Source organism: Engystomops pustulosus, chromosome 1, assembly GCF_040894005.1.
Source record: "Engystomops pustulosus chromosome 1, aEngPut4.maternal, whole genome shotgun sequence".
NCBI lineage: Eukaryota > Metazoa > Chordata > Amphibia > Anura > Leptodactylidae > Engystomops > Engystomops pustulosus.
In genome coordinates this window covers 74,242,055-74,257,205 of record NC_092411.1, presented here as the reverse complement: position 1 = coordinate 74,257,205, position 15,151 = coordinate 74,242,055, and the positions used below count along the sequence as shown (strand labels likewise).

Below are 15,151 nucleotides of genomic sequence, written 5' to 3'. Positions count from 1 at the left end.
TAACCGCTCTCTGTATCGTTATTAAATCCCTGCCACACACCTCCCCCACCTTAAGTGGGCCCTGCACTGGCACAACACAGCACTCACTCACATACACATAGAGTGCAGTGTACCGCGGCTCACACTCACCTGGGATCACATAACTGCTGGCCCCTGCTGCAGGCAGAGAGAATTGGAGCAGGACGAGTAGCAGCGGCTCACATGTCTCCCCTGGGTCCGGCGCTCACAGATCCCAGAGATCGCTGCATCCTGCTGAGCGGTCCCGCGCACGATGCGATCACTCTACTGCCATTCCCCTCCTATGCAGTGCGCGCCGGGCCGCTCAGCCTGCGCGCTACACGGAATAATTGCCAAGCGTATCTTTACGCATGGCAATTATTTTGGGGGGTAATGCCGCGTCATCACGTGTCTATGACGCGTGGTGAGGCGTTAATGCGATCTCTGGATGTTACTAGAGTTAATAATATAAAATATATATATGTGTATTTTTTTTACATTTAAGAAATGTGTTCTAAAACCCTTTAGTAATAGTCAGGTAATATAACAAACTTTTTAAAGTTTATAATATTCTCTTGGGGTTCATTTGACAATATTTTTATATTGAAAATGAAGGGTACGCTCTCAAATGAAAGGCCCAGGGGGCCACAACAAAAATATTAAAGCCAATCCTTCCATGAATGAGAAACCCTAACAAGGTAACTAAGAGGTAGGAAACAAATTGGATCATAAATAACTGTTTTTAGAGTATCCTATGGGTGATTTAAGACACGGGTCAAAATCGACCCGTTAACATAAGTAAGAGTAACAGAAAGCTAACACTAAAGAAAGGTTAAAGGACACCTGTCATCAGGTCTGTGTCACTTGTCCTGTCACCTCTACCTGTTGGAGCAGCTCACAAGGATCCCATCCCAGCCTTTATCTAGTTATTTCATACATTAATCATTGTAAAATCATCTTTTCTTTATTATGTAAATGAGGCTGGTCACATGGTCAGAGGCTGTGATGTTACCCGTTACCCTTCCCCTCTCCTCCCCCTGCTCATGTCTGTGTGTAATGTATAGTAAAGCATAGTTAGTGTGTGCTGCATCTGCTGACATGCTGCATCCTTCTAATACACAGACATCAGCTACACAAGTACCTGACATGTTCTGCTATAACATGGCTGCCTGGAGCTGTTGTATCTCTCTTATACCCACACATAGGCAGCAGGGGCTGCCAGCACCAGGAAGCACATCATTATACAGTCTAACATCATTATACAGGCTGTCAGTCATGCACTGGGAGTGTGGCTGTACCTCCCACTCATGAATAAGCTGGACAGCTTGATTATGCTAATGACTCATTGGACATTTCACAGGTCATTTGCATACAGCTTTAGGACCTCATTGCTTAGGTTTACAGGCATGTAGAGGGACAATGAAGGGATAGAGGCAATGCTCTTTAATGGCAGTTTATGAAAATATATTTAGTTTAAGGGGGTTATTTTGCCTGACGGGTTCTCTTTAACCTTAGAATTAGATGTGTGGTGTATAGAAATACCGTATATAGGCGGTCCCCTACTTATGGACACCTGACTTACTGATGACTTATAGTTAAAGACGGACCCCTCTGCCCACTGTGACCTCTGGTAAAGCTCTCTGGATGCTTTACTATAGCCCCAGACTGCAATGATCAGCTGTAAAGTGTCTGTAATGAAGCTTTATTGATAATCCTTGGTCCCATTACTGCAAAAAAATTTGAAACTCCAAATGTCACTGGGGCAAAAAAATAAAATTTGTCTAGAACTACAATTATAAAATATACATTTTCGACTTACATACAAACTCAACTTAAGAACAAACCTCCGGACCCTATCTTGTACGTAACCCGGGGACTGCCTGTATAATCGAGTATAAGCTGACCCGAGTATAAGCCCAACCCCCTAATTTTACCACCAAAAACTGGGAAAACCTATTGACTCGAGTATAAGCCGAGAGTGGAAAATGCATTTGTCTCAGCCTCCCAATATATTGCCATCCAGCCCCCAGTAGTACATAGCCAGCCAGCCCCCTTAAGTATACAGCCTGCCAGCCCCCTTAAGTATACAGCCTCCCAGCCCCCTTAAGTATACAGCCTCCCAGCCCCCTTAAGTATACAGCCTGCCAGCCCCCTTAAGTATACAGCCTACAAGCCCCGAGCCGGCCAGCCCTCTTAAGTATACTGTCAGCCCAGTTCAGTATACTGCCAAGCACATAAAAAAAAAATACCATACTCACCCGTTGGCGGTTCCGATGATCTTTGCTGCTCCGTTTCTCCGTTCCCCGCGGCTGGTCTTCGGTCTTCTCTCTTCTCTGTGTTGTATCAGCCGGCAGATACGTGTCCACGTCATCAGCGGCGACACTGTCGCGTCATATTGTGCGCCAGCCGGCAGATCGTTTGGACACGTATCTGCCGGCTGATACAACACAGAGAAGAGAGAAGACCAGCCGCAGGGAAGACAGAAGAGGAGCCGCCGACCATCGGGCCTCCGGAGGGTGAGTATGGAAGGTTTTTTTTTTTATTTTTTATTATTGACTCGTGTATAAGCCGAGGGGAGGGTTTTCAGCACATTTTTTGTACTGAAAAACTCGGCTTATGTACGAGTATATACGGTAAGTTAATGTTGTAAGACATTCGTTTTGGAAGCAGGCATTTGCAAAGCAAGATCCGCTTTAGATAACAGTTGCAGATAGCCTTTTTACATTTTGGGTTTCCGTTTTTTGCTCTTTAGAAAGCTGTAGGGAGGCTTGTTTTCTGCATAATAAATTGTGGCAATTTAATATTCCACGCTATATACTGGGAAGCTGGAAAAAAATTCCAAATTAGGTAAAATTGCTGAAAAAAAGCATTTGCGCTCTTTTTTTCTTTACAGCTTTCATCGTGCACTCAAATTTAAACCTCCCCTTTATGTTTAGGGTTGGTATGAAAATAAAGATACCAAATTTATATACCGTATATACTCGGGCATAAGCCAACCCAAGTATAAGCCGAGACCCCTAATTTTACCACCAAAACTGGGAAAACCTATTGACTCGAGTATAAGCCGAGAGTGGGAAATGCATTGGTCACAGACCCCCCCAGTATATAGCCAGCCAGCCCCCTATAGTATACAGCCTGCCACCTGTAGTATACAGCCTGCCCACTGTAGTATACAGCCAGCCCAGCCTGCCCCCAGTAGTATACAGCCTGCCCCCAGTAGTATACAGCCACCCCAGCCTGCCCCGAGTAGTATACAGCCACCCCAGCCTGCCCCCAGTAGTATACAGCCACCCCAGTAGTATACAGCCACCTCAGCCTGCCCCCAGTAGTATACAGCCAGCCCCCAGTAGTATACAGCTTGCCCCCAGTAGTATACAGCCTGTCCCCAGTAGTATACAGCTTGCCCCCAGTAGTATACAGCCTTCCCCCAGTAGTACACAGCCACCTCAGCCTGCCCCAAGCAGTATACAGCCAGCCCAGCCTGCCCCCAGTAGTATACAGCCTACCCAGCATAAAAAAAAAACCTTATATACTCAACCTCCGGTGGGCCCCAATGTGGAGCGCTGCTCCCCCGATGTCAGCCCAGCTCGTCTTCTGGCTTCCCAACTCCTCTTCTTTCTTCTGTAACCTCCTGCTGGGCGCTGCTACTGCTCTCTCTCGGCCGGCAGGCGCCTAGTATGCCGTGCCGCTGCTGACGTCATACTAGGCGCCGCCCCGGAAGAGAGTAATGGTGGCGCCCAGCACGATCTTACAGCAGAAAGAAGAGGAGCCAGGAAGCCAGAAGAGGACCCGCACAGACATCGGGGCCACCGGAGGGTGAGTATATAGGTTTATTATTTTTTAAGTATTATTTTAAATTTATTATTTTTTAAGTATTTTTTTATACGTATTGACTCCTGTATAATCCGAGGGAACGTTTTTCTGCACATTTATTGTGCTGAAAAACTTGGCTTATACATGGGTAGGTTTTTATTTATTTAAAAAAATGAAAATCTTTTTTACAAAAAGCAAATGTTTTCATTTCGCACTATTCTAACCCTAATAACTTTTTCAAACACCTGTGTCATTTTTGTGGCACAAACTGATGTTGTCTTTGCTATCATTTTTTTGTGTACTTTTTATTTAAACTTTTTTCATTCAAATAATTTTTAATATACAGTTTTTTTTAATGTCCCCTAGGGCAGTGGTGGCGAATGTATGGTACACGTACCATTTCCCTTGCCATATCAAAGTTTATCATTTGAACTCCTGCCAGGCAGGAAATAGTGTTGCACTCCGAGAGCTCCAATGATCCTGTCTCATTGCAGCCTGAAGCTGATCGGCCCTGCTCTCACTAGTTTTGTCCTAGTGAGACAGTATCAGCAGATCAGTGCCCATCCCTCCTCCTCATCAGCCGGGGAAACAGTGGAAACAGCCACCCCACAGCAAGCACCGTATGCACAATTTTACTGGGTGTTGTGGAGGTGATGAGTGCTGTGGACAGAGGCAAATGTATATGTGGCCACGGACAGGTGTCATATCCATCATCCCAAATCCACCTGTGCCCACACCTTCCGCCCCACAACAACCACTTTGCCCTACAAACCCCCTGCCAAATTGGATTCCCCAATCCTTTATCATGCCCCTTCTTTGTATTTGCCACCTATGAGTGAAAATGTCACAAATGCGTATTTTCACCAATTTTACTGCATTTGGAATTTTTCCGCCTCCCAGTACAGGGCATGGGATATTAAATAGCGTCACTTTGATGTACAATTTGTTGCGCAGAAAACAAGCCCATAAACAGCTCTTTGAAGATGGGATAATGTTTACAAGTATATTGCAGTCATATTCATCACTGAATGACAGTAATACAATATTCATTGCTATATTTGTATAGCAATATTATTGGAAAAATCAGCCTTTCTATAGTGGTCTTTATTACCAGAATGATGCTAGTTATGTTGTTGTAATCATGGCGTCATGATATGGCAGTATTATTTGTCTCTTGTATAGTGGTATTGTGGCACTATTGGGCTCAATTGTTGTGTTGTCACCTTACAATAGAAACGTTGGCTTTGGTTTGCAGTTTGGGCACTCTCAAAGGTTTGCCATCACTACCCTAGGGGCTCTGATCGCTCACACCATATAAAGCAGTTCTACTGAAATGCGGTATATAGGCTTTTTATTGCAGATCTGTAGACTGCTTTCAGCTGATCGGTGGTTGGTTCAAAAGTAAGACCTACATCCATATCTATATCTAGGTATACCTTTTAAGCATTATACTATACATTTAATAACATAACATTAAAAAAAATTAAAATAACCTGTTGTAGTGGTTCCGAGTCCTTGCCCCTTGCTCTTCCACGAGACCTTGCTCTGGCTCTTCCAGTCATGTTTTAACCCTGCAACTAAGAAACAGATAAATATAATGTAAACCAAATGTAACATGAGACCCTATCACTGCTGAAATTGCCTTTAGGCCTAAAATGAGTTAATAAAATTTTTGTCTGCCCCCAGATTCCTGTAAAAAATCCTTAAAGGCAGTTTTGAGGGTACTATGACATGTTATAATTAGATAGATTGCAATACTTCTGTAGTGTAGTGTTTTAGGCCTCTTTCAAACGATAGTAAGAAAAAGGCCATATGTTACCCGTACCGTATTGTTTTCATACATATAGCACATGGCCACACTCATTTCAATGGGCAATACGGCCATCCATTTATATGGCAATTACAGGCGGTCCCCTACTTAAGAACACCTGACTTACATACAATCCCTAGTTACAAACGGACCTCTGGATTTTGGTAATTTACTGTACTTTAGCCCTGGGCTACAATAATCAGCTATAACAGTTATCAATTGTGGCTGTAATTAAGATTGTTTATCCTGGTTCTTCTGAAAATCCAACATTTTTAAAATCCAATTGTCATAGAGACCAAAAGAATTTTGACTAGGGTTACAATAATAAAGTATACAATTCCGACTTACATTACAACTCAACTTAAGAACAAACCTACAGAACCTATCTTGTATGTAACTCGGGGACTGCCTGTATATGGCTGTATTTTATATATGCCTGTATATGGCTGTATTTTATATATGCCTGTATATGGCTGTATTTTATATATGGCATTTATATTGCTGTATTTTTTGAGCAAGACGCAAAAAATATAGGGGGAGATTTATCTTTTCTCTTTTAAGTTGTCTAGTTCCTTAATCTAATTTTTGGAGTCTCCTTCTGTTAAACTGTCTGTTAGTCTAACATTGCTCGCTGGTGTGGAAGATGCAACTTTTTTAAACCATATCCGTACTGCTGTACAACTACACTCACCGGCCACTTTATTAGGTACACCATGCTAGTAACGGGTTGGACCCCTTTTGCCTTCAGAACTGCCTCAATTCTTTGTGGCATAGATTCAACAAGGTGCTGGAAGCATTCCTCAGAGATTTTGGTCCATATTGACATGATGGCATCACACAGTTGCCGCAGATTTGTCGGCTGCACATCCATGATGCGAATCTTCCTTCCACCACATCCCAAAGATGCTCTATTGGATTGAGATCTGGTGACTGTGGAGGCCATTTGAGTACAGTGACCTCATTGTCATGTTCAAGAAACCAGTCTGAGATGATTCCAGCTTTATGACGTGGCGCATTATCCTGCTGAAAGTAGCCATCAGATGTTGGGTACATTGTGGTCATAAAGGGATGGACATGGTCAGCAACAATACTCAGGTAGGCTGTGGCGTTGCAACGATGCTCAATTCTTACCAAGGGGCCCAAAGAGTGCCAAGAAAATATTCCCCACACCATGACACCACCACCACCAGCCTGAACCGTTTATACAAGGCAGGATGGATCCATGCTTTCATGTTGTTGACGCCAAATTCTGACCCTACCATCCGAATGTCGCAGCAGAAATCGAGACTCATCAGACCAGGCAACGTTTTTCCAATCTTCTACTGTCCAATTTCGATGAGCTCGTGCAAATTTTAGCCTCAGTTTCCTGTTCTTAGCTAAAAGAAGTGGCACCCGGTGTGGTCTTCTGCTGCTGTAGCGCATCTGCCTCAAAGTTCGACGTACTGTGCGTTCAGAGATGCTCTTCTGCCTACCTTGGTTGTAACGGGTGGCGATTTGAGTCACTGTTGCCTTTCTATCAGCTCGAACCAGTCTGCCCATTCTCCTCTGGCATCAACAAGGCATTTCCGCCCACAGAACTGCCGTTCACTGGATGTTTTTTCTTTTTCGGATCATTCTCTGTAAACCCTAGAGATGGTTGTGCGTGAAAATCCCAGTAGATCAGCAGTTTCTGAAATACTCAGACCAGCCCTTCTGGCACCAACAACCATGCCACGTTCAAAGGCACTCAAATCACCTTTCTTCTCCATACTGATGCTCGGTTTGAACTGCAGGACATTGTCTTGACCATGTCTACATGCCTAAATGCACTGAGTTGCCGCCATGTGATTGGCTTATTAGAAATTAAGTGTTAACGAGCAGTTGGACAGGTGTGCCTAATAAAGTGGCCGGTGAGTGTATACTTATAAAACATATAAATTCAACTTGAGTACAAACTTTAAGAACCTATCTTGAGTGGGACTGACTGTACATAGTGTATGTATATTTCTGTAGTGGATATATATCTATAACTTCTCAATTATAATGTGTGGAAGGGGATCTCAATCCAAAGTTTGCACTGAGGCCCACTAGAATCTTGCTCAACGCCTGCCTGATCTTATCCATAAAGTGAAGTGTGGTTGTGACAGTATGAAGCTGTGGTGTGTTTTTTAGGATCTGGGACAGGGAGACTGTTCAAGGTTAAGTGAAAAAAAGGCTGAATGTATTTTACGTTTCCTAGTTAATAAATTAGCAGAAATTTCTAGCATTTTGTTTGTACAGGCAGTCCCCGGGCTACATACAAGATAGGGTCTGTAGGTTTGTTATTAAGTTGAATTTGTATGTAAGTCGGACCTGTATATTTTATAATTGTAGCCCTACAGTGATACAGTGACCCATGTGGGAGAGACATGCGGACTGCTACATCTTGTCATGATCCAGCTCTCCCTGCCCGCGCTGCAGGTCTGTGTGCCAGAGCAAAAACATATGTACTTCAGAATGATACTGTTGCAAAGTACAACATGTCCCGCAAAAAAACAAGCCAACAACCAGCTCCGTTACGCCACTTGGAAGACGGTGATTCAAAAATGAAAGTTTTTTTTTCCCCACATTAGGCTTTATTTGGCAAATTCAGTAAAAAAAAAATGAAAAAATATCTAAGTATGGTTTCCCCGTAATCGGATAATAGAATAAGGATAACATGATAAAAAAGGAAAAAAATCCAGTACAGAATTGTTGTTTTTCTACTCCTGACCTCAAAATAAAAAGTTAATAAATTTTCAACAAAAAATGCTGTCACATGGCTCCAATAACAAAAAAGCTAAATTTTTATAGCCTACAAAAGGGGCTAATGAGGAAACTAAAATCCTGGCAGCTGCAGGTCCCTCCTTCACCCTCGCTGTGCGCCCATAAAACAAGTAACTGCCACATGTGGGGGTCTCTGTACTCTGGAGAAAAGGCATAACACATTTTAAGATGGGTTTTTTCTTTTTATCTCTTGGAAATGTGTAAATTTTAAGACTAAATGAAGGCATAACAGACAAAATTTGATCATTCTAAATTTCACCTCCATTTGATTTAATTATCAAGATCTCAAGGGGTTAACAATCTGCCTAAAATCGGTTTCTGATAGTTTGAGGGGTGCAGATTTGAAAATGGGTTGATATATAGGTTTTAAATGTTATAGATTTAAAATTTCACATATTAAAATATCCCCAAAATAGTAAATTCTGAAAATACAGAAAACCGATATTCGATTTGTGACATCCAAATAAATTATCCAGACATTTCAAAAATTATGAAAATGTAAAGTAGACATATGGGAAGTTATTCAGCAACTTATTTAGGTGGTAAATCTATATGTCTGAAATAGTGACGATTTTGAAATTTGAAAATTTCTCAAAAAATTCATCACCTTTTTTTTTTTTTAATAAATAATTGCAAAACTTATCAGCCAGAAATTAAAATTCTCACATTTCAATCCCCTAGTAATGATTACACAATAAAGATCATTTTAACGTCTTGCTTTACAATTTTACTCGGTTTTATTGCTGTTTTAGCTCCTATCACTCATTGATGGTCAATGTAAGATTCCAGGGTGTGTGTGGGGACTCTCTAAGCAGACACATTATAATCCCTCTAGTTCTGTGGGGTGACAATGTGGTTACATTATCAGGATACAGGTTTATACGCACTTTCATCTGGCTTCTGAACATTGTACTAACACATTGACACATAGAGAGATGAGACATATCAGAGAAGATGAGATCCATGAGATACCTATTACACAGAGGCATGACAGATAGAAGCTGACAGACTTTTACTCTTTTCTCACAGATATGTGCCTGCCTCCCCCTTCCCCAGGATAGCTTATCTGCTTGTAGTTTGCATCTTCTCTTTTCTCATGATGTTATGTTTGCTGGCAGGACGTCAGTGAGTGTCTGTGAGCTCCAGACTGCAGGGGGTGGGGCTACAGGCACAGATCAGAGACAGACAGAAATCTCATCAGCACAGCAAAATCCAAGATGGCGGCCCAACCCTAAAGCCGGCGCCACACAGGGCGCTTTTGTCTGCGTTTGCAAACGCAAACGCAGACAAAGTCGCGCCCACCGGGGCGGGCCTCGGCCCGATCGCATCGGCGTTTCTATGGAAACGCCTGCGATCGGGAACGAGACGCCGGTGTTTCGCGTTAAATTAACACGAAACACCGGCGGCTCGTTCCCGATCGCAGGCGTTTCCATAGAAACGCCGATGCGATCGGGCCGAGGCCCGCCCCGGTGGGCGCGACTTTGTCTGCGTTTGCGTTTGCAAACGCAGACAAAAGCGCCCTGTGTGGCGCCGGCCTAAGTCAGAAGTTACAGGGTGGTGTCTAGGGGCTGAAATTGTGTAAACCAGGCCTGATAGAGACAGGTTGGACTTATAACTGTGAAATACTGCATTTTTGTGAATAACAGTAAAATGTGTAAGAATGTGTTATTTTGTTATCCTGAGTACATATTCGAAACTTGTCTTCGTGGGAATACGCCTTTAAAGAGGACCAGTCACCCAAATTTTGGGAACTAGGAGCTGCTTACTTCGTGACGGATTGTCATTGCTGGCTGAATGTCCAGGTCAATTTTTGCAGTTCTGCTATGTGCTTCTTTAACCTCTTAAGGATGTAGCCATTTTGTAGCTTAAAGAGGACCTGTCACCCTGTCACTGCTTACTAAAGTAAAGTGGTCCGATGTATTCATGAGGGGGCGGTCCGAGGCGCTGCCTCTTCCCCGGACAGCCCAGCTCGCTCCATAGGCTGGCAGTCACTGCCCCTAGCCACGCCCCAACCCCGGAGGTTTACGGTAACGCTATCACTCTAACACAGCGGCGTTTGTTCAAGCACTAGGAGCTGCTTACTTTAGTAAGCAGCTCCTAGTGCCGAAAATTTGGGTGACAAAATGACATTTTTTAAGATACAAAATGGCTACATCCTTAAGAGGTTAAAGAAGCACATAGCAGAACTGCAAAAATTGACCTGGACATTCAGCCACCAATGGCAATGCATCACGAAGGGGTTAATCCCTTTTGATTACAACTTTACATGAAGTAAAATAGCAAAATAATTTAAATTATTTCAGTTTGCGTTCACATGTTGCCTTAACAAATGCGTTTTCACAACATCTGAGAAGAAGGAGATTTGCCTAATTACATTTCTGCCAATATGCGTTTAGTACCTAGAGGGTCTAAAAAAATAGTAAAAAAAAGTTTCAAACAAGTTTTAAAAATAATAAAAAGTTAAAAACCTAAAAGTTCAAACCCCCACCCTTTCCCTAGAATTGATATGAAACGTAATACCCATATATACTCGAGTATAAGCCGACCGAGTATAAGCCGAGACCCCTCATTTTACCACCAAAACTGGGAAAACCTATTGACTCGAGAATAAGCCCCCCAGTATATAGCCAACCAGCCCCCTATAGTACACAGCCCGCCCCCAGTAGTATACAGCCTGCCCCCAGTAGTTTACAGCCTGCCCCCTATAGTATACAGCCTGCCCCCAGTAGTATACAGCTTGCCCCCAGTAGTATACAGCCTTCCCCCAGTAGTACACAGCCTGCCCCCAGTAGTATACAGCTTGCCCCCTGTAGTATACAGCCTGCCCCCAGTAGTATACAGCTTGCCCCCAGTAGTATACAGCTTGCCCCCAGTAGTATACAGCCAGTCCCCAGTAGCATACAGCTTGCCCCCAGTAGTATACAGCTTGCCCCCAGTAGTATACAGCTTGGGCCCAGTAGTATACAGCCAATCCCCAGTAGTATACAGCCAGTCCCCAGTAGTATACAGCTTGCCCCCAGTAGTATACAGCTTGCACCCAGTAGTATACACCCTGCCCCCGGTAGTATACAGCTTGCCCCCAGTAGTATACAGCCTGCCCCCAGTAGTTTACAGCCTGCCCCCAGTAGTTTACAGCCTGCCCCCAGTAGTTTACAGCCTGCCCCCAGTAGTACACAGCCTGCCCCCAGTAGAATACAGCCCAGCCCAGCATTAAAAAATAATAAACTTATTTACTCATTCTCCGGTGGCTCCGATGTGCAGCGCTGCTCCCCCGATGTCGCCTTCCGCAACCCATCTTCTTTCTTCTGCAGGGCGCCGCCATTGAAAAACATGGCGGCGCCCAGCAGAAGAAAGAAGTCGGCGCGGAAGGTTGAAGACAAGCCGCGCGGACATCGGGGGAGCAGCGCTGCACATCGGGGCCACCGGAGGTTGAGTATATAAGTTTATTATTTTTTAAGTATTTTTAACGAGTATATTGACTGGTGTATAAGCCGAGGGGACATTTTTTAGCACATTTTTTGTGCTGAAAAACTCGGCTTATACATGAGTATATACGGTAATAAATAAATAAAAAAGTAAAAAGTAAAAGTCCTCACACAGCTCTGTAGATGAAAAAATGAAAATGTTACATATTTTTGAAGGTGGAGAGCAAGAAACAGGCGAAAAAACCCTGCGTCCTTAAGGCGTTAAGAGGCTGAGTTTTCTTCATACAAAGGTGGGGGGTTTTGCATATTGCAGAAAACCCCCACCGCTAATAACCGCGGCTATCAACCGCTAATAAACGCGGCTATCAACCCCTCTGTTGTTGCCGGTGGCATTTAAAAGACGGCGGCGCGCGGGTTGCCATGGTAGCCTCGGGTCTTCGTTTGACCCGAGGATACATGGCTTCTGCATATCCATTACAATGAGCCTGTGGCTCATTGTAATGTATAGTGTGCAAAAATATGGTAGGAACGATATGACCATCTAGGGTTAATGTACCCAAGATGGTCTAAAAAATAGTGAAAAAAAAAAGAAAAAAAAAAGTTTAAAAAATAAAAAAATTTATAAAATATTAAAAGTTCAAATCACTCCCCTTTCCCTAGAACGGATATAAAACATAATAAACAGTAAAAATCACAAACATATTAGGTATCGCCGCATCCCAAAATGCCCGATCTATCAAAATATAAAACCGGTTACGGCCGGCGGTGACCTCCGAGGCGGGAAATGGCGCCCAAATGTCCGAAATGCGACTTTTACACCTTTTTACATAAAAAATGAAATAAAAAATGATCAAAATGTCGCACAGACCTCAAAATGGTAGCAATGAAAACGTTGCATCATTTCGCAAAAAAATGACACCTCACACATCTCCGTGCGCCAAAGTATGAAAAAGTTATTAGCGTCAGAAGATGGCAAAAAAATTTTTTTCTTTTTTGTACACATTCGTTTAAAAATTCGTTTTGAAAATGTATTAAAACACAATAAAACCTATATAAATTTGGTATCACCGCGATCGCACCGAACCAAAGAATAAAGCTGAGCTGTTATTTTGAGTGCACAGTAAAATTCAAAAAAACTGAGCCCTCACACAGGTCTGTACACGTAAAAATGAAAAAGTTATGGATTTTTGAAGTTGGAGAGCGAGAAATGAGTGGAAAAACCCTGCGTCCTTAAGGGGTTAAAGTGGTGTGTGGGTCAGAGAAGCCATAAAACTAGCAGGGAGGGAGACAAGGCATAATGAATCTCCCCCATAAGTTCATCTGTATAACAGATCTTACACTACATTATGTACCACATTTCATACATGTCCACACTATCTACACACTACATCACACTATAGACACCATAGGACAGATATTACACTACATTATGCACCACATTACATACATGTACAGACTACATCACACTATAGACACCATAGGACAGATATTACACTACATTATGCACCCCTGGCATTACGTACACCGCACACCATACACTATATAGAGGGTGATATAGATATATATATATATATACACACATATAACCTCACAACTACACTGTATCATGCCTCGTCCTCCGTGCACGTGTGGCACAGCTGCTTTCACACCTCAGTGCGCTCAACCAAAGACGACACTTGTCGCACGCAGTTACCACGACCTCGTGATTCCTATCAGCACCAGTATACACCAATAACAACCATTATACACTTCTTTCACCTCAGTGTAAGCGTTTAGTAAAATATAAACATGGCTGACTAAAACAGATTCTACGTAACTAACGATATGGGATAAGAGCGCAATGACACACCCGAGTTCTCAGACACCTTTCTCCCAGATGCTTTCTCCTTGCAGCTCTCTGACAGTGCGCGGTACCACCCTAGCGCTCAGCAGCAGCTCCTCGAAAGGACGACGTAGTGCCGGGAACACCCTTACATAGTTCGCACTTCATATAGATCCTTTCGCGCTCAAAAGATCACAAGTTGCTTAGTTGAAGCTAATATGCAATGTGACTTATCAAATGGTGATAGGCAGCTTAACCGTGCACTTATTTATATAAATTTGTATTTGTGGAAATAGCTTCACGGTTTATATCATTAGGGACTATTTGTAATGCGCGGAGGAATCCTGCATAACTGGTTCCAGCCTTCACCAGAGACTAGAGAGCGCCTCCAATGACTTTTTAACCAATAGAAGGTTGATAATTATGGCGCCGTTTTTTCTGATTGGTCCCTCTGTCCTGAGGTTATAAATGTGTACATATGAATGAGCTCTATGCATTGCCCGTTCTCCTAGTAATTAGAAAAGATGTGTCCCAGTCATTTAACCCATTTTGAAAGCTCTTGCCTAGCCATAACTTGCCCATGTCATTCTATAGGATGGGCACTGAGGGTTTTTGTGTAACTTTCCATATTTCTTAGCTATACTTAAAGCTTGACCAACTACAGGGGTTGCAAAGTTTGATGTGACTGATATTTTTTTAATTTTTTTTTTAGAAGACAAATTGTACTTCCTAAAAAAAAAACCTTCAATAACCCATACAATATACTGGGAATATAGGAAAAATTTTGAAAAAGCTTAACTGGTAAAAGTACATATTATTGGGGGACTGTATTAACAGTAGCACATTGTGTGCAAGTTTTAACCACTTAAAGGGAACCTACCACCACGAATCTACCTATAAAGGTAGATCGGGTGGTAGGTGGATGTAAGGGACGTGAGGAGAGCTCTTTTTAGAGCTAATCCTCACGTCCCCGCTAACTTTTGGTACACTTTATTGAACTAATATGTAAATTTTGTAAATTTCGTTATGCGGCTACTGGGGCGTGGAGTAGCCGGCACGAGGCTACACAGCGCGGCTACTCCACGCCCCAGTAGCCACATTACTCCTCCTACCCTGTTGCGTGCGGCCGCAGAACGCAGGCCGGCGGCTGAGCAGTCCCAGCTCCGAGGCCGGAGCTACTGCGCATGCGCAGTAGCCGGCTTGTCGGACGAGGGCGCGCAGCTACGAAGAGTTGCGCGCCGCACGCAACAGGGTAGGAGGAGTAATGTGGCTACTGGGGCGTGGAGTAGCCGCGCTGTGTAGCCTCGTGCCGGCTACTCCACGCCCCAGTAGCCGCATAACGAAATTTACATATTAGCTCAATAAAGTGTACCAAAAGTTAGCGGGGACGTGAGGATTAGCTCTAAAAAGAGCTATCCTCACGTCCCTTACATCCACCTACCACCCGATCTACCTTTATAGGTAGATTCGTGGTGGTAGGTTCTCTTTAACGCCGAAGCC

General features: G+C 43.3%; 1 protein-coding gene across 2 annotated transcripts in view; it reads right to left on the bottom strand.

Moving 5' to 3' along the window:
• The window catches only part of PIWIL1 (piwi like RNA-mediated gene silencing 1), a 100,178-nt gene extending 86,385 nt beyond the window's left edge, over positions 1–13,793 (bottom strand). The window contains exons 1-2 of one of the 2 annotated variants that reach the window (XM_072144376.1): positions 13,679–13,793; positions 5,304–5,381 (exon numbers count right to left, since the gene is read on the bottom strand). In XM_072144376.1, coding sequence (XP_072000477.1) covers positions 5,304–5,372 — 69 coding nt within the window. In that variant the 5' untranslated portion in view covers positions 5,373–5,381; positions 13,679–13,793. Of the gene's footprint in view, positions 1–5,303; positions 5,388–13,678 lie in introns of both variants that reach the window. The other variant, XM_072144375.1, reaches the window with a different exon arrangement.
• Between the last annotated feature and the right edge of the window lie 1,358 nt (positions 13,794–15,151).